General features: G+C 47.1%; 1 protein-coding gene across 5 annotated transcripts in view; it reads right to left on the reverse strand.

The window, feature by feature from the left end:
- PLXNB1 (plexin B1) overlaps positions 1 to 27,891 on the reverse strand; it is a 74,576-nt gene that overhangs the window by 4,338 nt on the left and 42,347 nt on the right. For 4 of the 5 annotated variants that reach the window (XM_068694278.1, XM_068694280.1, XM_068694279.1 and 1 more), the window contains 33 exons: positions 27,486 to 27,614; positions 26,040 to 26,140; positions 25,224 to 25,356; positions 24,378 to 24,534; positions 21,199 to 21,307; positions 20,997 to 21,105; positions 19,993 to 20,847; positions 19,442 to 19,567; positions 18,330 to 18,452; positions 17,219 to 17,312; positions 16,805 to 16,971; positions 15,605 to 15,756; positions 13,638 to 13,743; positions 11,935 to 12,071; positions 11,558 to 11,734; positions 11,189 to 11,357; positions 9,601 to 9,843; positions 8,611 to 8,787; positions 8,152 to 8,300; positions 7,691 to 7,791; positions 6,653 to 6,996; positions 6,284 to 6,462; positions 5,623 to 5,689; positions 5,041 to 5,187; positions 4,358 to 4,535; positions 3,722 to 3,825; positions 3,070 to 3,154; positions 2,192 to 2,358; positions 1,457 to 1,617; positions 1,073 to 1,220; positions 682 to 746; positions 519 to 594; positions 91 to 165 (listed from right to left, as the gene is read on the reverse strand). In XM_068694278.1, the coding sequence (XP_068550379.1) occupies positions 91 to 165; positions 519 to 594; positions 682 to 746; positions 1,073 to 1,220; positions 1,457 to 1,617; positions 2,192 to 2,358; positions 3,070 to 3,154; positions 3,722 to 3,825; positions 4,358 to 4,535; positions 5,041 to 5,187; positions 5,623 to 5,689; positions 6,284 to 6,462; positions 6,653 to 6,996; positions 7,691 to 7,791; positions 8,152 to 8,300; positions 8,611 to 8,787; positions 9,601 to 9,843; positions 11,189 to 11,357; positions 11,558 to 11,734; positions 11,935 to 12,071; positions 13,638 to 13,743; positions 15,605 to 15,756; positions 16,805 to 16,971; positions 17,219 to 17,312; positions 18,330 to 18,452; positions 19,442 to 19,567; positions 19,993 to 20,847; positions 20,997 to 21,105; positions 21,199 to 21,307; positions 24,378 to 24,534; positions 25,224 to 25,356; positions 26,040 to 26,140; positions 27,486 to 27,614 (5,310 nt within the window). The remainder of the gene's footprint in view (positions 1 to 90; positions 166 to 518; positions 595 to 681; positions 747 to 1,072; positions 1,221 to 1,456; positions 1,618 to 2,191; positions 2,359 to 3,069; positions 3,155 to 3,721; positions 3,826 to 4,357; positions 4,536 to 5,040; positions 5,188 to 5,622; positions 5,690 to 6,283; positions 6,463 to 6,652; positions 6,997 to 7,690; positions 7,792 to 8,151; positions 8,301 to 8,610; positions 8,788 to 9,600; positions 9,844 to 11,188; positions 11,358 to 11,557; positions 11,735 to 11,934; positions 12,072 to 13,637; positions 13,744 to 15,604; positions 15,757 to 16,804; positions 16,972 to 17,218; positions 17,313 to 18,329; positions 18,453 to 19,441; positions 19,568 to 19,992; positions 20,848 to 20,996; positions 21,106 to 21,198; positions 21,308 to 24,377; positions 24,535 to 25,223; positions 25,357 to 26,039; positions 26,141 to 27,485; positions 27,615 to 27,891) is intronic. The other variant, XM_068694282.1, reaches the window with a different exon arrangement.

Consider the following 27,891-nt stretch of genomic DNA (forward strand, 5'->3'; position numbering starts at 1 on the left):
TGCTCTTAATTATTAATTTTTGGGGGGGTGTGTTTGATTGGACAGGAAAAGGAGAAGGTCGTGTTCATACCTGCCTGGGAACGCACTCACCTGGTCATAGTACTTATTGATGTATTTGTACAATTCATGCAGAGCCACCAGGGAATTGAGGTCACCTGAGTAATTCTGAATAAGAGAGGAAGTCAGATAAAGCTGTGAGACACCTAACAATTGTTCTTCCAAATTCCACGTCCTCATAACTCATTAGGAAATGTGCCGGAGTCACTAAGCCCAGCACAAAGCAACAGGAAAGGGAATTCACCAGTGGTTCCTAGCAAAGGAAAAAAACCACACGTACTCCCTGCCCCGAAGCCTTGACTGCACTTTTCTTTGCAGTGGTGCCATGAAGCAGAGCGGCCACTGGGAGCAATCAGTATTTCTGCACACAGCTGGAATATCTGAGCTCTGCATTACTAACTTTCTATCTGATGCACTGATGAGGGGCCAGGGTGATTTCCGAAATAAGTAACTTTATTTACCCGTGATAGCTCAGCCAGGGCAGAGTTCATCTCCTGGTCACTGGCAGAGATGGTCTGACGGATGTCCGCATAATACCTACAGTGGGACACAAGCAGTTACCCTCACATTCCTCCCAGCCTCCTCCTCACTGCTTAACCTACAACTCCCCCGCTCGTTCCTTACCTTTCCACCATTTGCTTGTAGCGAGGAATGTCCCGGGCATAGAGCAGCTTATTGATTGGAGAGTCCTTGAACATCCAAAACCAGAATTGATTACACAAAGCTCCTTCATCACGCTGCGAGCTAACCTTAGCAGGTGACCCCATCCCATTCTCTGTTATTTGCTCACGTTGGGAACTTTTGCCCTGTGCATGGAGGGCACTTGAAATACTGGATCCCTCCCTAGTAACACAGCCTGAGGGACCGTGGATTGGTGAAGGGACCCCTGGCACGTGAGAGCAAGGAGTGGGCCTGGTGGGCTGTCCCAGTGCAACCACGCAGACACGACTGCCTGCTTGTGTCAGCACTGCTCAGACTGCCTGTGCTACCTACACACTTCTACCCCCACACTTACCCGTCCTAGCTTATGGTCAGCAATCGTACAGGAGTCCATGAAGGTCTGTGCGATGACCAGAAGCACAGCGTCGACGTTATCTGACGTCTGCACATCAAAAACAAACTGGGGGTTCTTGATGATGTTGATCCAGAACCGCAGGGGCAGGCTGCAGAGAAGATGGAAGCGTGACAGCTTATCAGCAAAGAAGGCAGCTGTGCGGTGCTGGAGGATATTCTGCACATGCTACTGGTCATACTGGTCCCCTCCCAGCTTCACCCTCTCAGCAAAACCAGCTTTCCACTGTGCTTTGCTGTTCCTCAGCAGACAAAGGTGGCTCTCTCTGCAAGGGGCAGTTCCAACCAGATTAGCTGTGCCTCCCTCGGGGCTCACAGAGCACCGTACCTGTTTGTCTTCCAGATATGGATGGTCTCAGGATCTGCAATCCCGTAGTGCATCGCCTGCTCATCCAGCAGGTCAAAGAAGTATTTGACCGCCAGAGGAACGGGGCGGTTGGTACTGAGGATCACCTGGAACAAGTCATCCACAAACTTCTGCAGGGTGCCCTGTGGAGAACCAAGCAGGACAGAGTTAGCACAGCCAGAGAAACACGGAGAGCCCAGGCCTCACGATGAGTGGTTATCCTCTTCTGCTCAGCAACTTCCTCTTGCTGGTCCCAAGCTACCTCACATCCACTGCAGGAGCAGCAGCAGCAATGGGGAAATGAGGCCCCAGAAGCTTCTGGATGAGAGGCCAGGGGAAAGCTCATTAACAATCAAAACACAGAGGGGAGTCAGACAGACTTAGGGCCAGAGGAGAGAGAGCCTGCGACATGAAGGGATGGAACTGCACTGTAGAGACTGACCAGCGGAGGGGGACTGCTGACTGCCAACAGCTGCGTTCAGCCAGGCAGGAACAAGAAGGGGTTTGCTCAGCAGCAAGAGAAGTTTGGGGGCAGAACACAGGCACCGCCTGGCAAAGTGCCAGGGCTGTCCCTTGAGGAACCCAGCTGGAACCAACCAGCACATGCACCAACCCAGCCCCAAAGGGGCTCTTCATCTTCATACACATCCCTGAAATCTGTCAGGGGGATACGAAAGAAGGCAAGGTCCCAAGCCCAATGCAATGTGTGCTTCTCACCTTCATAGAGAGCAGACGTGTCAGATAGATCTCCGGGATTGCCTTGGCTCGCTCCCGATCTCTTAAGCTCCCACGGCGATGCTTGGGAAGCTCTGGCTCTTCTGTTGGTTTTACCAGGTGCCAAAGTTTTATCCCACCTTCATCTGCGTCCTCCAGCATTGGTGTTTCTATTCAGAGACAAGCGTCAGCCCTCTCGCAGTGGAACTTGGCCAGGTTACGCTCAAGGAAGAAAGCAGATTCCCAGTATGATGGGTACTCCGATGGGAAGGAACCACTGGAGGCCTCCACCCAGCCTCCTGTGCAGCTATTGCTAGCGCTGCATCAGGTTGCTTTTGTCCACTCAAAGCCTTCAAAGTCTTGGGAACTTCCCACACAGAGATCCCCAACCCGTGGTGGCCTATTCCAGGTCTGCACCACCCTTTTGCCAAGGAAATTGTTTTCACATCCAATTTAAAGCCGCTAAATGCAACCTGGGGCTTCTGTCCCTTGCATTACAGGAGTAACCGTGGGGCTGTACGCTATGCAAGGCAGGGAGGTAATTGGCTGGGGTCCCATCACCACCCTCAGGCCATGCTCAACACACAAAATTACTGAAGATTCCTACAAGCTGTGGACTGTGCCCAGCACTACAGCCAGTACTATAGAATTCTACTTATTTTGCATTTTCACGTCTAGCCTGCCTTCCTTCTGCTTATGTACTCTATTGCTTTTCCTTCATTTTCCCTGCCCAGACTTCCAGTTTCCTCACAATCCTACGAGGGTTCAAATCACATATCAGTCTTCCATAGCAGCATAAAGCTAGGGCTATAGTAAGTCTTGTCCCACCCACTTGACAGGTGCTGTGAAATCATTTCATAAGAAGGGGACATCAAACTCACTCTCTCCTGGGATGTAATCCTGATTCTCTCTATGGATGTGCTTGGTCAGGCGAGGGACCAGCGCGACTGTTGCTCCATCAGGCACCTGCACACAAGCAAAAATCAACATCCAGAACAAACAGCACATCTCTCATCAGCATCACAGGCAAGTGCTTGTACAGCAAAACAAACTGAACACGCTGTACCACTGCTAGAAATAGGGATCTCGGGGCACTGTCACTATCTGTCCTGATGGTGGGCATATCTTGTTTGTACAGATTGAAAAACTGCTGTACAGAACATTATAAGAATGGTAATGCCCCGGGATTGGTGTCATTCACATCCAGAACGCGTTGCAGCGAGCTGTGACATATTGGTGCACTATACGACACACGGGTGCAAGACAGTTAAAAGCCCAAACTCTTTCCAGTCCTAAAAACTACACAGATCAGTGCAGTATCACCTACTAACTGATTTGAACTGGAACAGGAGGGGGCTTTGCTGCTTGAGAAGTCACGGTGCAGGACACAGCACTGACTTAATTTGAACATGCTGCTGCAAGAAAGCTCTGATGGCTTTACAGTAATCCATGAGGAGCCAGAGCCACAAATGGAGTGTAGCAGTGTATAGAAGATGAAAGGGGAGACAAGACAATGGTAGGCTCAGTTCTGACCTTGTAATGCTGAAGAGTGTTCAGGCGTTTCCAAGTTCCTTGAACAACAGATGTCACATCCTCATCGGATAGAATGAGATGACCTGCCAGCCCTGATCTCCACTCTACAGTCATCAAAACACAGATAACAAACAAACAAACAAGTTAAGCAGAAGCATCTCTGAAATCTACTGTGCTTCAGCCTAAATAAGTGAAACTCTAAGCCAGGAAAGGGACAAAACCTTCCCTGACAGACACTATTCAGGTGCTACCATTGACTCCACCAGCAGGAAGAGCCAGTTCATGACTGTAGCAACTCTTCACTGAAATTATCTTTCCTTCCCATACCTTCTCCATGCCTTTTTTTTTTTTTTTCTTCTTTTCCCTCTGTCCCCTTATCCAAGCCATTGCCATGGGCCAGATGGCAAAGAACACCAAGCACCATGAAATCAAAGGGGCTGGACTTGCTTCTTTCCCACCCCTACACCTCTTGCTTTTAGTCTTTCCTGCATCGTGCCCTGTTGGGTCCAGCCAGAGTGCAAGATCACTGGGCAGGGACACTGCATGCTCAGCAGAAAATTGTGCTGTGCACAGATAGCAAATGACCACTCTCCTCCACTTCCTCACTGAGTTTTGGCACCAAGACATTCTGCTCACCAAGGTCCAGGGTGTCTGGGTCTGGTCGGTGACAGTACGGTGTCCCTTTATAGATCTGGTCTAGGATTTTCTCCTTCACCTGTGTTATGGTGTCACAGTCTAGCACTTTTGCAGAAATCCCTTGGGAGTCCTCTGCCCCTCCTGCAGCAACTCCTGCTTGCGTCAAAGCGTTTAAAGTCTGCGGAACAAAAGAAAAGGTCACAGCTCCTCATAAGGTTGCTACTCATAACATGACACATTTACACCTTTGATGCCTGGCATTAAAACACGTTAACAGCTAGCTCTTTCACTGGAGGAGTTTCAGAAAACAAAATGCCACAGGTTGTTAAACACCGTGTTCCCAGCCTTCCCTTGAGAGCTGGAAGTCAGTTTAACAGCTCTAGGGAGATCTAGGTTTCCATGTGCCATCAGCAATTTCATCCTCTTATTTCTAGGCACAGAGCATGGAACATACATCAGATTACTGTGGTGATGGCTCCCAGCAGCCTAGGGCTGATTTAGCAGGGCTCTTGCTCAGCTACTACCGAGTTATGCTGCTGGGACAAAGCTGGCTCCTAGGAGGTCGTGCTTCTGCCTTAAAGAGGAGGACATTGTGCAGGACATTGTGCTTCTGACTTAAATAGGAGGACATTAAACTCTGCCACACCAGAGAGCCCAGAGGGGACAAAAGATTTGGTGCTTACCAGAGTCCGGTACTCCAGGTCCTCTCTCAGAAGCCGGTTGTCATTCAGGGTATATTTGGCTTTCCCTGTCACCCAGTCAACAGGGCCCTTGTCCACCTGGTGTTTGATTCCTCGGAACAGCATGTAAAGGGGCTCCCCAACAGAGTCCTGCCACAGAAAGGAAGGAGTTTCACCTGACAGAAATTCATCAGGCTCTTCCCAGCAGAACCCAACAGCTTAGAAACACGGACACCAAGCAGAAGAGCAGCAGGACGGAGGACACCAGTGACACACCAGTTAAACCACTGCAGGCAGGCAAAGCCTGCCAACAGCTCCTGCTCCAGGTATAGGGAAATTGCAGGGGCTAAGGACCAGCTGGATGAACAAGCCCACAGCATCACTGTCTCCATGCCACTAATCAGAGGGACTCTCCTTGCTACCCCCTCCCTGGAAACAGGGAGTGGCATCGATGCTGATTTAAGCATCTCTCTTCCCTGAAATACAGGATGTCTCCAGCACCGTTCCAGCTAAGAGTGAGGCACCAAGCAGAGCTGTGGCTGCCTCCCCTCTTTTGGCCCCTTCACAAAGAGACAAAGAACTCACCCTCACAAATGCATACAGGCAGATGGACATCCAGTTGGTTAACAGCTTCTCTACCACTGTTTCCGTCCTGAAAGAGAGTATGAGGTTGGTCACAAAGATACAGTGCACAGCAGGGAGAAAACTGGAGATAAAGATTGTTCCTTTTGACAAAAGGTGAGAAAAGAGCATGCTAAATGATACACAGGATCAAGGGAGGAAGGAAAAGGAAAAAAATACTTTAGGGACCAGTCAGGTTAATGCTCTCAATCCTACTTCTTATTTGAAGCACTTTTCAGCCTGAAGGAGGCACCAAATGACAGAAAAGACAAAGGGGATAGAGGATAGCCTCTGTCAGGTCTCAAAACAAGAGAAATTTGTACAGATCAGAAGAATACACTGGACAGGAGGCTAATGGGGATCCAAACACAGGAGATATTTCAATTTAGTTTCCAAACATGGCAGTATTGGGAGTCCCAGAGACCTCTAAACAGCAGATCTGACTGAGCTGCAGTACTTGAGCACAAAGAGAAAGCTAACATACAGCAGCTTCAGAAGAACAGATGAAGAAAAGAATTTGTGGTGGGTAACTTCAGCCTCAGAGCTTTCTCAGAGCTTGCTAGCTGGACAGAAAGGCTCTGTCCCCTGGTGTAGCTACCACCGGCACCATGTCTGGCTCGCTCACCTCCGCAGCATCAGCTTGGGGTTCTTGGCCACATACTGCTCCACAAGGTCATTCAGGAGTGTTTTGAGGATGTCAGTGAAGTACTCCAGCTTCCCATGCAGCGACACAGTGAGCAGAGATGCCACATAGGCCCGGTCTCTCGGAGAGAAAGTACGCTGGATTTCCAGAGTGTGGATGAACTGGTGGAGAGAGAGACAAGGCAGTGTGTGAACCCCCTGAAAACAAGGCAGTCCCACCTAACGGCTCCTGAAAGCAGTGGTGCTGCAGGCGGGGCTGATCAGGAAGGAACTTTAATGAGCATTGCCCTCTTCCTGCCAGCAATGCGGCCCAGACCCCATTACATGCTGCAAGCAGAGAGAGGGACCTTACCTTGGTGAGGAAGAGCTTGCTGTTGAGCAGGTTGGAGAGCTGGACCAAGCCCTGCTCCACCGTTTGCCGCCGGCACTCGGGGATGTCCAGGTCCCTTTGCAATGGTGACTCACGGTGGCCCGGGAAGAAAATGCGCTCCGCATAGGACTTGTAGTCCAAGAAGGGGATGCCTGTGCCCACGAGGTCGCTTGTGAGGTCCATCATCTCTGTCATCAGGTCTGGGGGAAAGGAAATGCCCGTGATGTTGACCGCATGATCACACAAGCGATGGTACAGAGCATGAGGTGAGTGCAGGCAGGAACTAGGGCCAGCAGGATGGGACTGAAGATGAGGAATGATGTTTCCTGTCAGGAAGAGTCACATTGGGGTCCCATTGCGAGAATATTTACCACTAGACTATGTGCTGGGAGAAACTGCATTGGGAATCAGCAGGTGAATTTGGTGATTATTCTCATTTACAGTTAGGGTCTGGCTTCCAGCTTTAAAAGGAAGCCAGCCATAAAAAGGAAGCCACTGTTCAGCACTGATCTGTGGTTCTGGCATTATCTACACACAAAGTACCAGGGATCTCCTGCTCCTCCCTGCTTCCCCCATTAGTTAGAGATCACAAGCTGAGTAGCTTGCACAAATTTTAGAGCCCTAAATGCCCCACACAAGGGCTCACAGCTGTAGGCAGCTGAAGTTCAAGGTTTGCAGACTCAAGATACGGGGTGTAACTCAACTTGCTCTACACACAGACTGGGCTAGCTGTACTTAAGGTCTCTCCAAGTGCGCTGTCTTGACCTTTAGCTCTTCATCTGAGTCTGGAGGATGGACTGGAGAATCAGAGGGGTCTGTATAGATCACTGTGCTCTGAATTAAAGAGAAGAATGAAATACACAGATTTGGCTGTATGTTTCAATGCACTAGCACAGGATAAAGCTATTGCCTGTCCTGAGCTACCCAAACAAGTATGCAGGAATGAAAAGAATGGTAGGGCTCTGTGTGGTTCTTCAAACTTTCCTGAAGCTGCAGGAATTTAGGAGCTCTGTGACTAACCTGTGAATTCCTTTTTGCATCTGTCCCGAACACTTGTTTCTAGATTTTCCAGCTGGATTTGAACTTTCTTGTAATCCCTCAGAGCCTGTTTGCTCTTCCTCCTGTAGTAAGAAACAGAATTGTTCCCAGTGGTTTTAGCCAGCTGTTGCGTTGCTGCCAAGGACTCCAGGGCAATGCTGTTGAGGTGATTTCTACTGAACACCACCTTTACAGGACACCAAACTGGGTCCTGTAACTACATCTGTCCCTTGGAGCACCCATTAGGTGAGTGCTCTGAATGAATCACAACGCAGGCACACCACCCCTATGCCTCACACATCCAACAACATAAAGGGCTCAGAATTTGCCACAAAATAAAAGTAAACTAGGACTTTGCTTAGGCCTAGAATATACAGGCTTGATCACATCAACTGAATAACTTTGAGAAGTTAAAGCTTCCATACAATGCCACAGCCTCTCACCTGTATATGAAGACAATGACCAGAACGACGAGTGCCACAAAGGACGCACCAACACCCAAACCAATCTGTGCCTCCAGTGGGAAGGTGAGCTGGCTTTCTGTGTCATACTGCACTCGGCCCAGGAGGAAGTTCAGGTTTCCCATTTGTACCTGGAGCGAAAGCAGGTGCTGTGATGTAAGCTCAGTGCAGCAACAAAAAGCAAAGACACACAGCTTCTGCAGAGCAAGCAGAGGTGGCACACAGCTCTCTAGTAAGGCTACATCCCATGGCACAGCTCCTGAATCCAGCTGTGCTGTTTGTTCCAGGCACTGTTTGGCAGTTAAGGGTAGAGTTGAGAATAAAAGCAGCTCCTTGCCACCATTTCTGCCTCTCTCTTACTTCCTGTCCCACTCACTCCTTCCATCACTACCTTCTTGCTTGTGCACCCACTAACGACATGATTTCTTGCTGACTCCCTACCGTGAACTCTGGGAGCAAGTCGGTGCCCTCCCGCTTTGTGCGGTGCCGCGGAGCTGGCTGCTCAGAAGGAGGCTCACAGTAGAGATGATTCCTCGTTAGTGTCTTCACCACGCAGATTCCTTCCCCAATCATGGCCATAACTTCATCCTTGGAAATGGCCAGATCTAGATTTTCCCCCTGGAACAGAGGTGGAACAAGGCATCAAATTGGGCTAAGAAGCATTCTCTGCATTGTCCATGGCTCCAGGGAAGATGGAGCACCATAGGATGAGAGGAGCTTTTTTTCTTCCCTGACTGGGCTCCCATCTGAATTGGCTGCACAAGTTGATTTTGTAAGCCAAACAATCTTCACTCTGTGATCGAAAAGATCAAGTGGAGAAAGCGCACGTCTCCAGCTGCAGAAACTGCATTTCTTAATTGCTACTGGATTAGAAAGTACCGTTCTATACAAGAGAAATATCAAAGTGCCTTTTCCTCATATATATAAAACAAAAACAAAAAACATTTGCCACTCTGCCCTTTTGTGTCCTCTTTAAACAATGATTTTCCTATTTCCACTTGCTTTTTTTTGTTGTTTTGTTTTACTCTTCCTATTTTTTTCTTTACTCTTAAGTTACTTATAGAAGAATCTTAAGATGTCATGAAAAAATGGCAGCTGAGAATAGAATGTATTGGTGCTTTTTTGGTACTAATACCTCATACACAAATAGTGTTAATTCACATTAGGACAAAAATAAAATAACTATGGAAGTTTCCATGAGCCCTATGAAACCCTAAATGATTTATGGTCTCAAGAGGCTTTTTTGATGCACTCCTTTTTCCTCCTTTAATGTGCCATTTCTCAGAGGCCAAAGCAGATGTGCGGTGACAAGCTGCAAGCCTGTCAAATGCTTTAAAAATCTCAGAAGCTGCATGTTGCCAATTTAAAACAGCCTCAGGTTAGCAACAACTTTGTACAGCATATGTTATTTCTAGATAGTTCTTGTGTTACCTCCACAGAGATGACGCTTCCTGGCTTGTGACGATATGGTTTGGCAGGGTCTTCAGCATTCAGTGGCTTGAGGATGGGGTTGACTTCGTAAGAGAAGGGCATGGGATGCAATGAGTTGAAATCGAAGCTCAAATTATCCAGAATAAATTCCAGTTTGATGTGGACACTCCGTAATAGCAGGTTAATGGCTGGAGTCTTGCACAGGATCAGGTAGGAGGAGTTAACAAGACACGGTTCTTCAAACTAAATGCCAAAGGGGGGAAAAATAAAAAAAGCATTAGCAGTGAAACACTAAAGACTTCTCTTGCAGCTCTGCAATGCGTTCAAACCCTGCATAATTTGGGGTGAGTCTGTGTTCCTCTTACCTGGAGCAATGCCAGAAAAGCTCTGCTAATTGTAGAGAGAAAAAACTAAGATCTGAGGAATTCCCCATGTTCCTCTAAATAAAGTCTTCAGAGCACTGACTTTGCTGCAAGCACCTAGGTTTCAGCAGTGGAAATCAGCTCCAACGCTCCCACAGCAGCAAAATCTGGAGCAGCATCAGCTTTAGATCTCCTCCTTGCTCTGACAGAAGGGGACCAAAGACCTTCAAGGCACTGCAGACTTCCTAACCTGAATGTTTCTGTGAAAGAAGTGTCCCTTGTAGGATTACATATGTTTTATACATGTGATGAGAACATTAGCCATTTTTCTCTCCCCCAGAGGAATTCACAGCCACAAATGCCTTCCTAAGAACATTGGGAAAAACAGCCTTTAGTAGCACATGTCCTTTGGGAGCATATTCAGCTCCATATCTGTAGGACAGAAACCTGGAAGGGACTTAACATAGAAGAAAATCCTACATAGAGCAGTTTTCATATATGCATAAGAATATGAAGAGGATCATCCTCACCATCTCTCTCAGAATACCAGATGAAATGTCAGATGATTACTTCTCAGCACACTGGGAGATTAAAAAACAAAGACAAGGCCTCCAAGTTTATGAACAGAAAGCTCTCCAGTGTTTGCACTACGAATGCAAACCCTTGTTGTACTTTGGCTACCAAATACCCCCTAACTCTGCAAATTCTGCTGCAAGCTCTGCAGTCTTGATGGTCAGATCAAGACCTAAGCAGTGACTCATCTCAGGACACTGACATCTGGAGAACAGAAAAACGTTGGTGGAATTGGTCATTTCACTGAACTCTGCCTGGTTTTATATCTCAGAGTGAAAGAGCCCAGGAGCTCTAAAGACAGATCTGAATTATGCAAAAAGAAAGTCTGGAGCACGGACATGCTGAGCCAGACAAGCTCTGGCTCAGCTGCAGATTTCTTTATCTCCACACTGCTGCCCTGCTGCTTGTCTCCTATCACAAGCCCTGCACATCTTTGAGCAGAGGCAAACCCAACTCATGCAAATGTTTGTGAAAATGCTTAACCTTTCAGTCTGGCAGAGATCGCTTCCGTTTGGCCAAGACTGTTAGTTGGTGGGAACTGAGCAGATAACAGCAAGGGGTCCAGAAGCCCTAGGGACAGAAAGTCCACCTTTGCAGCACAACGCACCAGCCCTCAAGAACCCTCAGCTCCACTGAGCACTTCACCACGCTACCTGCTGGATGCTGCACAGAGCACCCTCAGGGCACTCGGTGTCGGGGATTATTCTGCGCCATCGCCCCACTCCTCGGCGCCGGCGTTCAGATGGAGAGACTGTAACACGAATCTTCGGTTTCTGTACAACATCCAAGTTGTATCCGTGAACTCTGAGCACTCTCCCTCCACTAGAAGAAAAAAGCAGGCAATCTCATGCACCTATTATTCATTAGCTCTGTCCCATGCTCCCACCCTTCTGTTCATGCCCATTCCTACAAGCCTGGCTTTTTCCAGAGTGCAGCACAACAAACAGATGCCACTGGTGCTGTAGCACCTGCCTGCCATGGCACACAGCCTCAGGGAAGGCGCAAGTCCTCAGTCTTTGTACCTGAGAAAGCTTTTAGGTGGCTCTGCAAAAGTGATGTTGGGATCCAGAGTATATCTGAAGAGGAATCCTTCCAGCCTCCGCTCCTGGTCCCCATACTTGATAGTGACTGGTAGCTCTGCAGACACGTTGCTGGGACTTGTCTGACACGCCAGCTGATCCTCTGTCATCTCAGAGAGGCTTGGAGAGACAAAAAAGAGAACAAAGGATTAATATAGCCACTGCAGAGAAAGGTTCTATAGTACTATGCCTTGCTCTTTGCTGACAGCCTGTGAAAACTGTTCCCATATTTTCCTAAATTTAATGCTGAAAACCCTGCAGGGCTCTGGGGTAGACTCGGGCCAGTGCACAGCCAGCACATGGGCAGGCTCTGATCTTACATGCGGCAAGGGAGGTCTCCAAGCAGGACACTGATCTCACTAGGATGTCCAGTCAGCAGCTTTGAGCCCAGAAGGGTAAGGCATGTTCCTCCTGCTTTAGGGCCCTGAGTTGGAACAATGGATTTCAGCTCCGGGTTCTAGAACAAAAAAAGAAAAAGAGATGAGTGACAAGACCCTCGCAAAATAGGGCAAGGAAGGAAAGTAGCAGTGATCTCCAGTGCTCTGAAAACACAAGCTATAGATTCCCAATCACATGCAGTCCTCAGCTAGGCTCCAGCTGCTGCCTTGCTATGGAATGGCACCAGGAGAGGAGGGATCAACCACACTAGCAAGAAATGCGAATCAGAGACTTGTCCTTCCACAATGCAAGAGCCAGACAGATGCTGCAGACAGCAGAGCTGTGCGCCTCACACACAAACCCTAGGATTAACAGTTCAAAGGGATTGTTCAGATCAGTAACTGGATTAATAACTCAAGTTAGGAAATACAAGGCAGCAAATAAATTGTCTGTTTGTCTAGTAGATGAAGAGATTACCAGCAGGGAGCCTTAAGAATTTGTCTTAAGGCCTGAGCTGCTAAGCATGCTGTTAGGTCACCTGGAAAGGAGAAATGAAATTTGATAAATTATTCACACTAACGATGACTTAGTCCCAGGTGGTGCAGAAAAAAATAGAGGAACCAGGCAACAGAGTGGCGCAAGTAAGTCGCTACTGACAAATGATAAATGAAAAGCAAGATACATAAAATGAGATGGAGCAGACAGACTACAACAACGAAGCCAGCCCAGTTGTGAGCTTTGAAATAACCCATTCAGGAGTGCTTTAGTGCCTATAACAACTCTATAAGCACAGATCCCAATAAAAATACATCAAGCCGTGTGAATTCCTGGGAAAGGAATTGAGAATTAAATATATATATGATAGTACAAATTCCTGTTGCACTCACATCTTGAATGTAAGTATGCAGTTCTAATCACCCTGCCTCAAACGGTGATAAGAAAACCAAAACAAAGGGCAATAACAAGCACAATCCAATATACAAAATGGCTTTATACAGCAAAATGTAATAGCTTAAGACTTTTCAGACATCTTTCCTCTTCCCAGGGGAAATGTGAGACATGCAACTTGGCAAATACAACTGTAAGTTGTACAGCAAGGTTGAAATGTGAGTAACTAACTTAAAATTACTTAAATATTTCATAGTTGCTGCGTTTTAAGATATCGATAATTTATCAGAAAGGTGTTTAAAAATAATAGGAAGCTTCTACATACACTGGACTTACTGCCACCAGCTGCTGAAGGTCAGAAGTAAGAACTTTTCAAGCAGCAATTTGCAAATTAATAAAAGGAAGGTTACAAGTCTTAACAGGATGCTAAGTCACCAATGAAAATCTCCAAATCAGAGAAGTACCTAGTATTTTTCCTCTTTAAACATTTACATTGCCACCATCAAAAAAAAAACAAACAAAAAAACCCCACTAGACTATGGAAACCTTCATACAATCCAATACACCTGTTCTTATAATCTTAACAACAGGGAAGAAAAACAAACAAAGAAAACAGAACTAAAAGACCAGATAAATTGGATAAAAACACCAGCACCAAGTTTCTGATAGAGAGCCATAAGTTCATGCAATTGGCAGCTCTTCAGCAGAAATACTGGAAGAATAGGGAGAGGTATAAAAGATGCAATAGCCACATTACCTGATAGGTGAAAATATGCCCAGAGACTCCACGTCCTCCTCCAGGCACTTCCACCACCACGTGCCCAAATCTCTCTGTCCAGCTCCCGCCAGTGACACAGACGATACTGCAGGACAATCCAAGAACAGCGTCACAGCACGGAAGAGAAAACGAGCTGTATCCTCTGCATCATGTTCTAAAACCACCTAGCAACCACAGCTCCCTTCTCTTTCAGCCTTATCACATGCTCAGAATACACCACTGAACGTGGAAAAACTCCTTTAAAAGCCAGTTTAGGTGCAGCAGAAAAAAAAAACGGGGCAGTTCCAAAAGGGTCCATCCTATCCAAGATCACTTTTTCAGGGACAGACTGGAGGAAGCCCACTACATCAGATGCAGAAAGAGGCCAAGAACTCTGCTACAGTCCAGAGCTGATCAAATCAGACACATCTGGAGTGACCTCCAGCCACACATTAGCACTGTGTCTGATGCAGAAAAAGATGTAGGTTTAGCTGGTCTTCAGCCAGCAGCCTCTGGGATCTGCCAGCCCTCCCTGTGTGCACCACCCATTCTTCCCTGTCCCTTTTCCAGCCGTAATTTGGTATGGGAGATGCTGACAATGCAAAAAAAAATCAGGTTATTCTTCTAACATAGGATTCCTTGCTGCCCTGTTTGAGCACTGATTTACTATCACAAAAACTTTGCTCTGCAGCAGGCTTTGCCAGATTCCCTATGCAGTAAGAGATTAATTTTGTCTGGGCCTTGCTCAGGAGTGGGTTCCAAGTTCAAAGTTACATGCCCCCAACCAAAAGGGCCCAGAAATCTGAAGGGACTGGCAGGGAGCCAGTCCCAAGCTAGGACCTTGGGATGCCAGGTGACATACAGAACAAAGACAGTGCCACCCAAGAAAGATTACGCTCTAATTCTAGGATGAAAACAGAAAGCAGATGGATCCAGACAAACAAGCAGCACAGACAGGACAACACTGCTCAACACAGCAGGCCACTTCCCAGCAGGATCTTACCTTGCTCCCAGGGGAAGGGTGCTACAGCTACTGCTACCATGGAATGGAAAAATGGGTTTGTGATAGCTCTGATGAGAGGTTACTCACAATTGCTCTGCTCTTCTCTCCTCATCTCCTGCTGGTTGCTTGGCTCCTCTGCCTCCCTTGTCCAAGGCTCCCACCTACCTGTCCTGCCATAGGCCAACTGTACAAATATTTCTTTCTTTGCTTCCTAGATGTTCCAGTCACACCTCTAAACACCTGACTACACTTGCTTGTTGTATGGTCCTTCCCTGACCAGACACACAACTATCCAATTCTCTTTATCACTGACATTAGCTGGATTCAGCAGGACCTCTCTTGCCCCTTCTCATCCTTCCCATAGTCACTACTTTTACAGGCACCACGAGCTGCCATGCCCTGCTAGCCAACAAAGCGTGGCACAGGGCTCAGCAGGACTCCCCTGTCAGTCCCTGGCTAAGAAGGTCCTTTCCCTTTGTTCAGGGAGGTGGAGGTCTGGCTAGAAAGTGAAGGAAAACACCTTGGGGTGTGCCTGCTCTAGTAGAGGCAAGGAATTGTGCTGTACCTCCAACCACGCATCCCCATCCTCATCCTGCGTTAACAAGGCCAGGATATTTTCCTGGCAGTGACACTTAGAACAAGCCATGTCCTGTGCGTTACTGAAAGGAAGCTGTGACAGAGACACCCACAAAACTGCAGCTGAGCCCGTGACTCCCTGAGCCAGCTAGCTGTGTTCAGTACACTGCAGCACTGTTTGGTCATTGCCTTGTACACAAACTTATCTCCCCAAGGTCACTGCCTGAGGAATAACTAATCAGACAGCGACCTTACTCGGGGGCACTCCCTGGGGAATGGGCAAGGCTCGATACCTGCTACAGCAAAGGCAACGAAATCTCAGCCTGGTGTCAGCAGCCAAGGGAAAAGCCAGCGCCTGTCTCTGGGAGAAGGTTCACAGATACTCTACCTGCTAGAGATCTCATACTCTTGAGCATCTACGGCACAAGGAATTCCTGCAACAGTGACAGTTTCTGCAATGTCTTGATGTTTCTGCCCGAGGTTTGAGCCAGTGATGGTGATTCTAGTGCCACCTTCCACTGGTCCAGACAGGGGGTATACCTGCAAAGACACCCGCGCACGTGTAAGTGTCACAGTATCTCAGACCTCCTCAGCCTGGTGACTGATCTACAGCACCAGGCCCTTCACAACTGCCCCACTGCAAATTCTGCCTGGTCTGGCCATTGCTGATGATTCCCTTTGGTGGCTGGGACTAGAACCAGGCTGCATCCTCAGAAGAAAGGCCATAAAGAACGCCACAATCAGAGCTTTCTGTCCTATACCTCACCATTGCCAGCAGTTCCCCAGAGGGTATGAGTCCACTCTAGACTTCTACAGGCAAGGACTGCCCTGCTTTGCCTTCTCATCACCATGCTGACCACTCCGTAGGGCATCTCTACTGAAGAGTGGGAATGCACAAGCTGATAAATGTTACTGGTGTTGAAGCAGCAAGCACCATTACCCTCTCAGCATCAGTACGACAATGAATCACATGCTGCACAAACTTCAAAGCTCTGTCCCTCAGCAGCATCCAAGGTGAACTACGACAAGATGCAGCACATGGACGTTGTGTGCCACTGGAGGGAGGACAAGCTGACAGCAAAAGGGACACATGGCTACAGACACTTGTCATGTGGCAGTTAGCAAGAGACATTTAAAATAAACAGACAAAAATCATTAATCTCAGTAACCTGTCATGCCTTTCACATCCCTGCTGTGCCATTATCATTAGGATTTGCCCTCCTTTACCCCAGGCTCAGTTGGGCCAACCTGGTTCAGGCTCTGGCTCAGAGCAGCTGGGGGATCCAACTTGTGGACCCTTTCCAGCTTCTGAATGATTCAGCTCCTTCTGGCATGCCAGTTTCAGCTCACATGACATACAAATGCAGCTTTCCCCAATGGTCTTTATGAGTACAATGAAAGCCCAGCACAAATCTAGCATCCTCACACCACCGAGAGATCAGAGCAGAATAGGATTATCTTGCTCTTCTGATGGCCAATGTCCTGCTGAGGTGCACTGTTCACTCGGAGTTCACAGACCTCTGGTTTCAACCAGAGAATGCAGCCCTCCTTGCCCCAGGTGTAGTGCACTGGTGAGCGGGTTACTCACAGAGTGAATGAGTGGTGCTGGACACAGGTCTTCTATCTCTTCTTTGCAGGAGCCCCTGAAGATGCAGCTGGGGTTGCTGCCTCCACACCACACACAGTTGTACTTCGAGTCAGCTGTTTGGCAGCGGCTACAATCGGTGTGTCCCACAGAGCAGTTGTAAAAAGTCACTGCAAAAGAGAAACATTCAGAGGCATCTGAAAGCAGCCCCTAAGGCACAGAATATTCCAGCACTTGGTGTCTTACAAAGAAACCCCTCCACCTCCCTTCTCTGTGAGAACTGATAGAACCGAGGCTGTACATTTGCCTCAGTCCCCGTGATAGGACTACTACAGATGCAAAAAGCCCAAGCTGAGGATTCCTTGATTCCCTTCCATCCCACTTGCTGTCTCTGCTGAAGCAGTGTTGCATTCCTACCGTGGAGATCTGCAGCACTGTCCACTCGGAGGTGTCGTCTCCTCTGCACAAACACCACAGCATTGAATTCGAGTTGAGGTGCTGTGTAGCTGTACTGCAAAGACAAGGACCATGAAGGCAAAGGACTTAATGGAGGCACAAACAAGCCAGCTGAAGAGGTTGGAAAAACAAAGAACAAAATCAACACCCATCCTGCACAGATCATTAGCAGGCACAGCCTGTATGGAGCGTCCTGTGAACACAGTTGAGGCAGCACTGCTCAGGCAGTGGCAGCACAGACCTGTCCTCGCTGGCTCACTCAGGCACCGTTTTGCTCTAGAAAGAGCAGCTGACATTGGTTCACCAGGAAGAACACTGAAAACAAGTGCGTGCTTGTGCCAATACTTGTCTAACTTTCTAAATGCATTCTGAAATGTCTGATTTCTAATTACAAGCCACCTGCTCAAAAAACTGCTCAAGCTGGCATTTCTGCAATTTCAGCTGAGCTGAAGATGTAGCATTATAATTGGTCCGCACGGCTTGTGTGTGCAAAAGCCTATGTTGTTCCTTCTCCCTTGACTATACGAGTTTGCGAACTAAAAATACCACCTCTGCTTGCAAATCTTGCCATATGGAAAATCTACACACAATCCAGAAATGTAAATTGCTGTTTTGATTGATTGCACCTGTTATTCTTACAATCCACAGGCTATCCTTCACCACCAAGAGAAAAAATGGTATTAATAGCATTTTTCTTTTCACAAAAGAACCACCACTGCGAAAGCCATGACCCAGAAACTGCAGACAGCAGAGGCTCAAGCTATAGCAAAGGCTGCAGTGTCCTGGCAGGTTGCAACGAGTGGTGATTCTGAGCCAGCACTATTCCGTGCCACATTGAATGCAGCAACAGATCTCGGGGCTCAGGCTGCACAATCTTTCTGCAAGCTGAAGCACTAGTACTGCCAGGCAGCACCACCATAGAGCACTATAATGATAAATACTGTATAAATGTTTTAGCAAAATACGGTCTTTTCCCCAAAGAGCTTGCATCCTAGCCTGTCGGATAAACAAGCTGAGCAAAACCAGTACCAGTGAAACCTGTGAAATGGCATCACACGTCGCAAGCACTCACCTGGTTCAGCTGGCAGGTGATATAACACAGGGACTGGTTGGTTTCTTCCCTTTCCACATAAGCATCCATCACCATTGTCCTCCCCTCCAAATTCAGGACACACTCATAGTCCCACTGCTGGTCCTACAGAGGAGAAGATTTATACAGCACCATTTCCTAATCACGTGGAGCTTCCTGCTACACGACAGCAGGCTGCTGGCACTCCAATTCAGCTCCTTTTACCAAGCCTCTTACTGTGCAGGCAGTGTGCTCCTGTCATTCCCTTTGTTATGCCAAATTCTATGCTATATTTGAAGGCTCTCTACACTCTTACTGTCTCCATGTACAAAAAGAATCAAACCAATACAAAACACATAGACAGGAGCAGCATATGTATGTCAGTGTAGGGACAAGTCTCCACAGGAGGAAGAATTAAAGAAAAAACAGTGGGACTGTGAGGTTATGCTTGTTCAACTCTGAAACACTAGCTCAGAAACGAAGAGTTGAGTACACAGTGCACCTCAAAAACACTAAGTGTATTTTTCTTCTCTCTCCTGTAAACCTTCCGTTGAATTGCTTGGGCATGTTCTGTCAGAAAAAGGACATGCATCTGTAACTAGCTCTGCTGCTCTGAGCAGTGAAGTATATCAGGTTTAGCATATAAAGTAACAATTAGTCTGTGGGCTGCATGTTCTGAGGCGGTTGTTTGTAAAAGGTTACTAAATCAGCCTTCTGTCTTAAGAGGCAAAGAATTTTTATCAGAGACACACCCAGGAACGAAGCTTCCAAGGGCCCGGTTTTCCCCACTGTGGAGGCTTCAGGTACGACAGGAATAGCCACCACATCAACATTACCAGGCCAGAAAGGAAAGGGAACAGATAACTTATCTTTAGCATATGGAGACACAAACAACCAGCAGAGATTCAGCAGGAAGTTACTCCAAGAACTACCATCTACAGTGTAGCACAGGTGCAACAATCCAAATACGTGCAGATTTCTGCAGCAGGTTGGTGCACACGTGTAGCTTCCTTTCTCTGCATGCCCTCCTACCCACCAGTAAATCCGACTACCTAATTTCTTATTCCCACAAGTCAGTCGCTCCTCAATGCTAAGGTGAAATAGCAGCTAACTACCTGGTAGAGGTGGAAGTTCTTTCCTAGCAGGGTTATCTTCCTTGCCACGTTGACTGGAAACAGCGAAGATCCCTGGATTCCCTGCACACAGGGACACGCACCAGGACCCCAGCTAAACTCTTCATTCTGAAAACAAACACATCTTTAGAGAGAGAGGCTTTCATACCTCTGATAGAGGAAATCAGAGAAACGATAGGCAAACAGAGAAATAAAGCCCTGCCTGGACAAAGAAACATCAGTGCCTCTTTACTATGAGTTACAGGAAGGCAATGCACCAGCCCAAAGTGGTGAACAGCAGAAAGCTGTGAATGTGCTGGACATCACAGCAGCTGCCACCTTCAGGCCAGCAGCTCTTCTACAAGACCTGAGAATCTCCCATGCGTTTTACTTCCTCAGGCTGCCACTTCTCACCCTGCATTTACAGGTGTCAGCCACTACTTTCTCTGAGACCACTACCTCCCTTATGTGCTGAAATATTAGATCAGCAATCTGTAGCAAAATTTCAAAGCATTACAGCCTTAAACTGCAGATTCTAAAGTCCAGCAACTTACCTCCTCCCAAAACCCAGGGGCATCATACTGATAGTCGAGGTCAGGGTGGAGGATCCTGGGTAAGTCAGGGACATCCCTCTCTGAAGAATCGCCATCACCCGACAGAAGAGTGGAAGCAGAGAAGGGAGATGTCTCGTTCTCAGCCTGCAGCAAATCCATCCAGTCCTCCGTGTCCTGGAGCTCCGTGTCTTCCCCCAGCAGCCAGTCTGGGGGAGCTGACGGCGGGAGCTCCGAAGCAGGAATTTCGGTTCCCAGGAAACCAGGAGAGTCATCAGAGGCAGCAGGCTCCCCTGGCACCTCGCTGCGAGGCTGGGGAGATGGGATGGCAGATGTCTGGGCTTCGGTGGTAGGAAAAGAATTGGGAGGCCACCTGAAACTGGTGACGTGAGGGGAAGGTGTCACTGCTGGTGCGGTTGTGAGCAGAGGAGTAGCTACTGCAGTGGTAGGTGGGTCGGTGCCCCATGGCTCCTGGGCAGTGGCTGGCTCTGCAGTGGGCAGGGCTGCGTGATCCCCGTTTTTGGACGGACTGGTGAGGACAGATGCAGCAGGAGAAGTTGTGTCTGGCAGAGTGACAGCAGGTTTGTCTGCTGGTGGTGGCAGCGGGGCTTCTGTGACAGCCTGGAGAGACGCTGCTTCGGTTGAAAGAGTTGAGGACGTGTAGAGGAAGGTTTCTGTAGGCTCAGTCATTGAATCTGAGGTCGCAGAGGGAGTGACGTGGTTGGGCTCTGTGTGGGACGCAGTGCTCAGTACCACACGCACAGTGATGGGTTTTGTGGCCACCATAGGGGCTACGGTAGAGGATTTGGTGAGGGGAGCTGCTGAAGAAGGAAACACGCTTGAAGTTGGCAGCTGGGCCTAGAGAAAAACAACATGGCAGGGTGAGAGGAAAGAAAGAAGAGAAATGCAGAATAAAACCCCAGGAAGAAAACCACTCCATATTACACCCCATAGCAATGTCTCACAAGAGGCTGCTTCACCCCTGATGGACTGAGGAGGGGACGCACCCTTTCATTGTAGATGATGATTCCTTCCTCACACGCTGCCTTGTGGGTGCAGAGGTGCTGCTGGATGCACCAGTTACATCCCCAAGGACTGCTCACGCATTTCTGGCACCTGGAAGAGTGGTAGAAAAGCAACTGCTAAGATGAGCCAGGACAGGACAGCCACCCTCCCTACAACTACAGACAAGAAAAATCAGGTGCTCACGGTGCTGATTTCCATAGCAGGGCCACTGCAGCACAGTCATAGAAAGAGAAGTCCACAGAAGCAATGAAGATGTCATGGAAACGCACTACAAGCTTTATGGTGACATGATCTGAAAGCAAAAATAAAAATTTCTTAGAAATGGAGCCACCGTAAGACTGCCATACTGTTAAAAGACAGAGCATGCTTTAGGGAAGACACCTGGAGACAGCTTCCCTTCCATGCTGCCAGCATCTCAATCACCAGATTACCCTATGGACACTACAAACTGGCTGGACAAGTTGCTCAGGAGTAGTTTATGACAGCTCTTGCCAACCCAGGGGAAGGAAGATGGCTCTGAAGATCCCTTCCTCTTCGTTTGCCATCCATCATCAGTGCTTCATTTGCACTCCACCATCACCTCCACATATCACATATTAGAGGAAGAAGTGACATTCCAGGCTCAAAGCTGACTGACATCCTTTGTCATTCAAGGGAAAACACATGATTCCATGATTAAATACCGACAAAATTTATTACATATTTTTTGACTCTTTTTTCCAGAAGTAAAGGGCTTCAACACACGTTCTTGTGAAATTTATTCAGTAATTAAAATCTTTTGTAAATTCTTCAGACACAAAGAATTTTTCTAGCCCTAAATAAGCCAACTTTCTCTTCCTTTCCTCACCATTCTATGACTCTAAACCCCAACTCTTAGAACCAGCACACGCTTCACGTACTGCTATCACCTTGAGATCTTTGTTTTATGTCCAGACTGAGAAGTGAGTCAGTGGAGGAGTTTACAAGACTTGTAATCTCACTTGCAATGACTGAAGGCTTATTTGCTTTGAACCCAGGTCTCACGTTAAGTACAAGCTTCAGGACAGCCAGACTCTCTTTGGGAAAGAGATTATCATTGCTTTCTTATAGACCACATAACTGCAGAGATGGTCATAACTAACTACAGCTGATAGCATGAGCCCAAAGATGCTTTGCATAAGACTACTAAAGAAGCCAGTTAATCTCGTTCCAGTCAGATGCCCTCAACCCTAGAATTAAGCGCTAGGACTCTAAGTAATAGGAGCATATTGCATGCTCTGCTGAACTCTGAGCACTGCAATTTCTCCAAGACAATTTGCTATAAAAGCAGGTAATAAGAAGCTTGCCCATCGTTCCTCTCACAGAGTTCAGACCTCCTTTTGCAAGCAGGATTCACTTGCAAAAGTTTGGAATACAGCAAAATAGCTACTCTGTCTGGTGGAGGATCAGTCAGGCATAAACTTGGTACCTGACAGGGTGACGAGTGAGACGTTTTACTAGTAAAACAGGTGATGAGGTGTGTGTGAAACCCCAGGATTAGGAGAAAAGGTGGGTATCAGACACAGCTGAAGGCAGGAGTCACTTCAGTACTGCCAACTCCCCCCGCTGCTATAAAGGTGACTGCATCTGGCTGTGGTGGAAGGGCAAACACCTCCCAGGATTTCAGGGCTATGACACCATATTTTTAAATATTCCTTTATCCAAAAAGCCCATTGCTTCCCATGACTGCCAATGACGCTGTTCAACAGTTGAGAAGACAAAGTTGAGTGCTTGCAAGTTAAGAGCAAGACTTTCTGCTACCAGTACACGGCTCATCAGCTTAAAGTGACAGATGAGCAGCTATGCAACCTTTAAATCAAAGCTGAAAAAAAAGCAAATGTTTTACAGAGGTGGGAAAAGCATTTTGAACAGGAGTGGGAAAGTACCAGTGCATGAGGCCCTAATGAGACCTCATTTAGAAAACAGTGTATGATTCTGGTTACCAGAATCTGATTCATCTTAGTAGGGCACAAAATTGCTCCAAAGGAGGGCTAGAAAGACAGTGAGAGAGAGAGAGAGAAAGAGAGCGCCTGTGTAATGAAAGAATATGAAGAGAAGGTTGGCACAGATAACACAGCAAAACTCTGTGCTAAAAAGGCCTGACCATAGTTCATTGACTGAGAAAAGAGCTCCAGAAGCAGAACAACAGATAAGATCAAATGGACACAAACATCCAGGAATAAGTTTAGGCTAGAAAAGTTACTAAGTTCAGGCTAGAAAACAGAAGCAATTTGCTTAGCTTCAGAGAAGCAACATGAAAATTACATAGGTAAAGCACTTAATTGTGAAAATTAGATTGTGGCTTTATCTATGCTGACATTTCCAGTTTAAATTCAAGTCAACATTTGCAGATCTAAATGGGGAAGCCAATCCTGCTCACTCTGCCCACAGTGATAGTGCACGAAGCCTTCCCCTTTGTGCCTGGCCACCCTGAGGGGAGACCTGGGTGGTTCATGCCAGGCAGTGTGAAAGCCAACAGGCAAATATTGAGAAATCAAGGCGCTTCAGTTTGAACAACTCAGCTAGCTGGGGTCTGCTGTCACATTACGTCCATGGAAATTGTTTCAGACCTATTAGCCAGCTGCATGCTCGTATAGTAAATCTGTTTAGCTATTTAGGTGCATTATGTGGAATGATTCCCAGGCGGCACCTGCCTTTTAATTTAGATGAACAATTTCTCTGAAGAGATCAGCTCATCAAAGCTGACACTGACAGGCTGGGCAAAATCCAATGCACAGGCTATAAATTGAGAACTTTCCAGGTGCTTCAGAGTGGCCAATTAGCAATATTTAGCCAGTTATTGTTCACAGTAATAGAAAGCTGTGTATTTTCTGAGGTTTTGCTGCGTTGCAGATTCATTTCTAATCTTTTTAAGGGCTGTGGGTTTCTTCTTGCCTTCCCTTACAGGTACTTCCTTCTCCCACTAATTTGTGGATTTCAAAAGGTTTGCATTTTATTTGGTTAAAAAAAAAAGAAAGAAAGAAAGAAAAAGGCAGCATTTAAGAGTCCTCTCTCCAGATTTATGATAGAAACTGCCAAGCCAGCCACCACTGTAGAGTGCATTTTAGATCATATTCAGATCTGCATACAACCCTTCAAGAAGGATCTCCTTTCCAACTACCAGAATTTGGCATCGGAATCTGGCAACAGCCCAGAATAGCACAGGATGTGTGTGACACACAAGTAGCAAGCAAACAGATATTATGACAGAATGAAATGAACACCTGCTGACAGACCATGTACATTCATGGCTGTTAATCCTGGCACTCTGACGGACCCAAAACGTACTTTCTCTTGACAGTGTTATCTGAGCTAACACGCTCCGTTTAAAGCATTTCACTGACCTGCTCCTGCTGGCAAGGTTGGTGCTTGGCTGGGATCTGGCGAAGGACACATGATTCCTGACTCTGTCAGAACTGCTGGGCTTTCATAATCTTCAAAGTAACACGAGTAGAATTCTTCCTCATGTAGAGAAGGTAAGTCCGAGATAGCCAGGAATATCTGCCAATTCAATAACATCCAGTAAATATCTTGCCCTCTAAACACATTCTTCCATTTCATCAAATTTTCTGGCTCTACTTTTTCAAAGCAAAAGCCCTATAAAGCAGTTATCTATATACACACCCATTTTCCTACAATACCTTCCAGGGCTTTCTGCTCTGTTCATCTCTTGCCATTCCCAAACTCAACTTGGCATCCACCAAGCAATTAGCAATTTCCCTCCTTTGCTCAAGTCTCTAGCAGAAGACAGATTCTTGCCACCTCCTGACACAATGACAGCCTTCAAAACACTGCAGTACCTCAGCTTTTCTGCCAGCTGATGCCAGACCGAAGCCATAACTTTGTGTAGCTCCTTTTAGATCTTCCTGACAGAAAGCATCAGAAACACTCTGAATGCACAGACAGGGGTGCCTTATAGATATCAAGCCAAGGAAGGACCTCACCCAAGCAGCCATCAAATACTCCAGAATACCTAGTAACTTTCTATTAGCAGATAAGAACAGTTAGATTTATAGGAAAAAAAATATGCATTTTCTGGGACAGCCAACTTCAGTTCCTTGTGCAAGGCAGATGTGCGAGGCACAGGGACTCAGTACCCTACTGGAAGCAACAGGAAGACTTCTGGCCTCTCAGAGTTTGCAGAGGACTTTCTAAACACTCATATGTCACAGAGAACCATCATTGCTCACATTTCTCTTTTCCTCTCTGCTGATATTGGCTGGAGTTAGTGACTGGACAGAGAGACACTGCTGTGTAGAGTTAAAGCTCCAGAGCCACTGCTCACTCAGCCTGGACCGCAAGCACTCAGAGCGACGGCTGCACCTGCAGAGAAATAGCAAGAAGCCCTGTGAGAGATCTGCACAGCCCTAGCAGGACACATGTTCAACTGCCAAGCTGATGCTGGCTCTCTGAAGCCTTGCTAGGGTCTCAGGAAAGCTGCTACACAAGCCACGGAACTTGCAGCCTCCCACCACCTCCCATAATGAAGGTGGAACTGCTGCCAGCACGTACAGATGGGTAGGCACTTGTTGGGCTTCAAGGGCCATAAACCAGTTCCTGAGGCGTTCTGCAGGGAGACAGAGCCAGCAAGCAGACAGACGTGCTGGAATAAACTACGTCTCGTTAAGCAGTATCAGTAGGGGAGCAAGAAGTAAAAAAAGTACCAAACACAAACGTGACACCAGAAGAGCTAAGTGAAATAAGGCAGTATGAGCTGCAGTCAGACTAAAACCAGGCTGAAATCCACTAGACGGGAGCATCGTGAGCTGTGACCAAAGCCCAAAAAGCAACTGACAGACACCTATGTGCAACTGTGACTTGTAGTGGTGTTTTAGGGAGGCAGAAGGTGAATTTGTGGGCCAAACATATCCCATGAAAGGGATAAAAGTAAAACAAAAGCATGCAGATGCAGATTGAGACACAGACATAAGGAAGAGAGTAAGTGGAGATAATTCCTAAACACTATTCCTCCAAAAACCTCGCAGGTGACCAGGGAGCTATCTTACCGTCCCTGAAGGACACACCAGCCACAGTAAGGATCTTTCAGTGCCAGACAGGATTCACAGTCCAAGTAGAGGGAACACTCCAGTATGGGAACCTTTACCACCTGTCAGAGAAAGAAATCTATGAAAACACAGCACAGAAAAAGCAAGCCCCAGGTCTACGGCTTCTTCTGCCTAGTTAGCAAGTCCCACTGTTGACATACTCACTGAAACTCATGCTAATTTTCAACACTGCATAAAACTAAAGAAAAAAGGAAGACATTTCCAGAGCCCATCTGGATTCCTATTTTACACATTGACAAAATACACGTGAACATCATTCTCTACAGAGACAATGAAACACACAGTGCATTGCTGTAGCATTACCCATGACAATTCTTGCAACAGATGACTTTATGTAGTCATCTCTATAAAGGCCTCTGATAGCACCTGCCCTATTGCCCAGCTCTACCTGGCAGATCTATCACTCTGACTGGAAGTGGACAAGATGCCTGACTGATGTGGAACAAAACCTTGTGCTGCCTGGGGTAAGCTAGACTTGCAGCACGCTTCTGATTTAACTACTATTCTTGCTGATTTCAGCCTCTTGCTTTCTCTTTAATCAGATACTACACTTCAGCTAGCATGCTCTCAGTTACTTTAAAATCTCTCTTAATCCTTAACCTATTGCTTTTGCTAAGTATATCATGTAATTTGCATTTTTTTGTAACTGACAGAATAATTACTTTTAAGGATATACTTCAGATTTCCCTAATCTTCTTCCACCCACAGATTTCAACTCCTCCTTTGAAGTGTTGCAAAATTTGAGTATCTGAAAATGCACATGGCGGGGGTGGGTAAAGGGAAGCAGTGGTTTTCCAGCACGCTCTCATTTTTTAATTTGTTCTTTCCTTCAGACAGAGTAACTCAAGGGTTGCTTTCCTTTTGCTAGGAGGATCCTTTTCTTTCTTGCTCAAGAAGCTGATCTGAGTGTTGTACAAATCCTCTCAAATACAGTATCCATAGCAGGATTTTCTGCTCAGCAGATACCAGTGTGTACCAGCAGCCTGAGGAATCACAATGCCTCTTCTCCTGCTGCCACCAGGCACAAAGAGAACTACAGAAGATGGAAAGGTGCCTTGTATGGTTCCTTACACAGCTTGAGCTCATCTGCGAGACTCAGCACACCATCACTGCTGATACAACCGATACAAGTCAGCCTGACCAATTTATGGAAACACATGTGCAAACGGGCCGTGGTTTAAGGTAACAGGACTTCCTCCACACTTCCTACAGCTTTTGCAGAAGGTCAGGCCCTGGCCTAGTAAGCTGAACCGGCAGGCAGCTGCTACCCAGCACACATCTAGCTATACACACCATTCCTCTGCCCCCTCCATCACTCTCTTTGGCAGTTTGTCTAGACCTCAAATTCTTTCAAGGCTTCCATGGAAGGGATTTAATTGCTCTTACCATTGACTGGGTCATGACGAAGAGGTTCTCCTGCAGCTGGTCAAACAGCAGGTCTCCACTCACCACGCTGTTTAATTGGATAGGTAAAGAAGCGTATATATGTGCATCTCCCATTGCTCCTAAGTACACCTGCAAGAGAGTCACAGTGGTATGCAGGCAAAGTATCAGAATAGGAGTAACATCAGTAGGAACCAGGATTGTGTGCAAGAATTTCAACCTCCCACCAAAATCTCAGCACCATGATTTCAGCAGCACGAAGCATGCGCCCAGCAATACTTGCAGCAGCCACATCAGATGCACCAGCCCTGATGCTGGCTCAGTGCAGACATAATTGAAGGCAGCATGACAACTGGTTTGGGGCATTCACATTCCCTATGGTCAGCGCAGACAGCGTGAGAAAAGACCA

Source organism: Anas acuta, chromosome 11 (assembly GCF_963932015.1).
Source record: "Anas acuta chromosome 11, bAnaAcu1.1, whole genome shotgun sequence".
Classification (NCBI taxonomy): domain Eukaryota; kingdom Metazoa; phylum Chordata; class Aves; order Anseriformes; family Anatidae; genus Anas; species Anas acuta.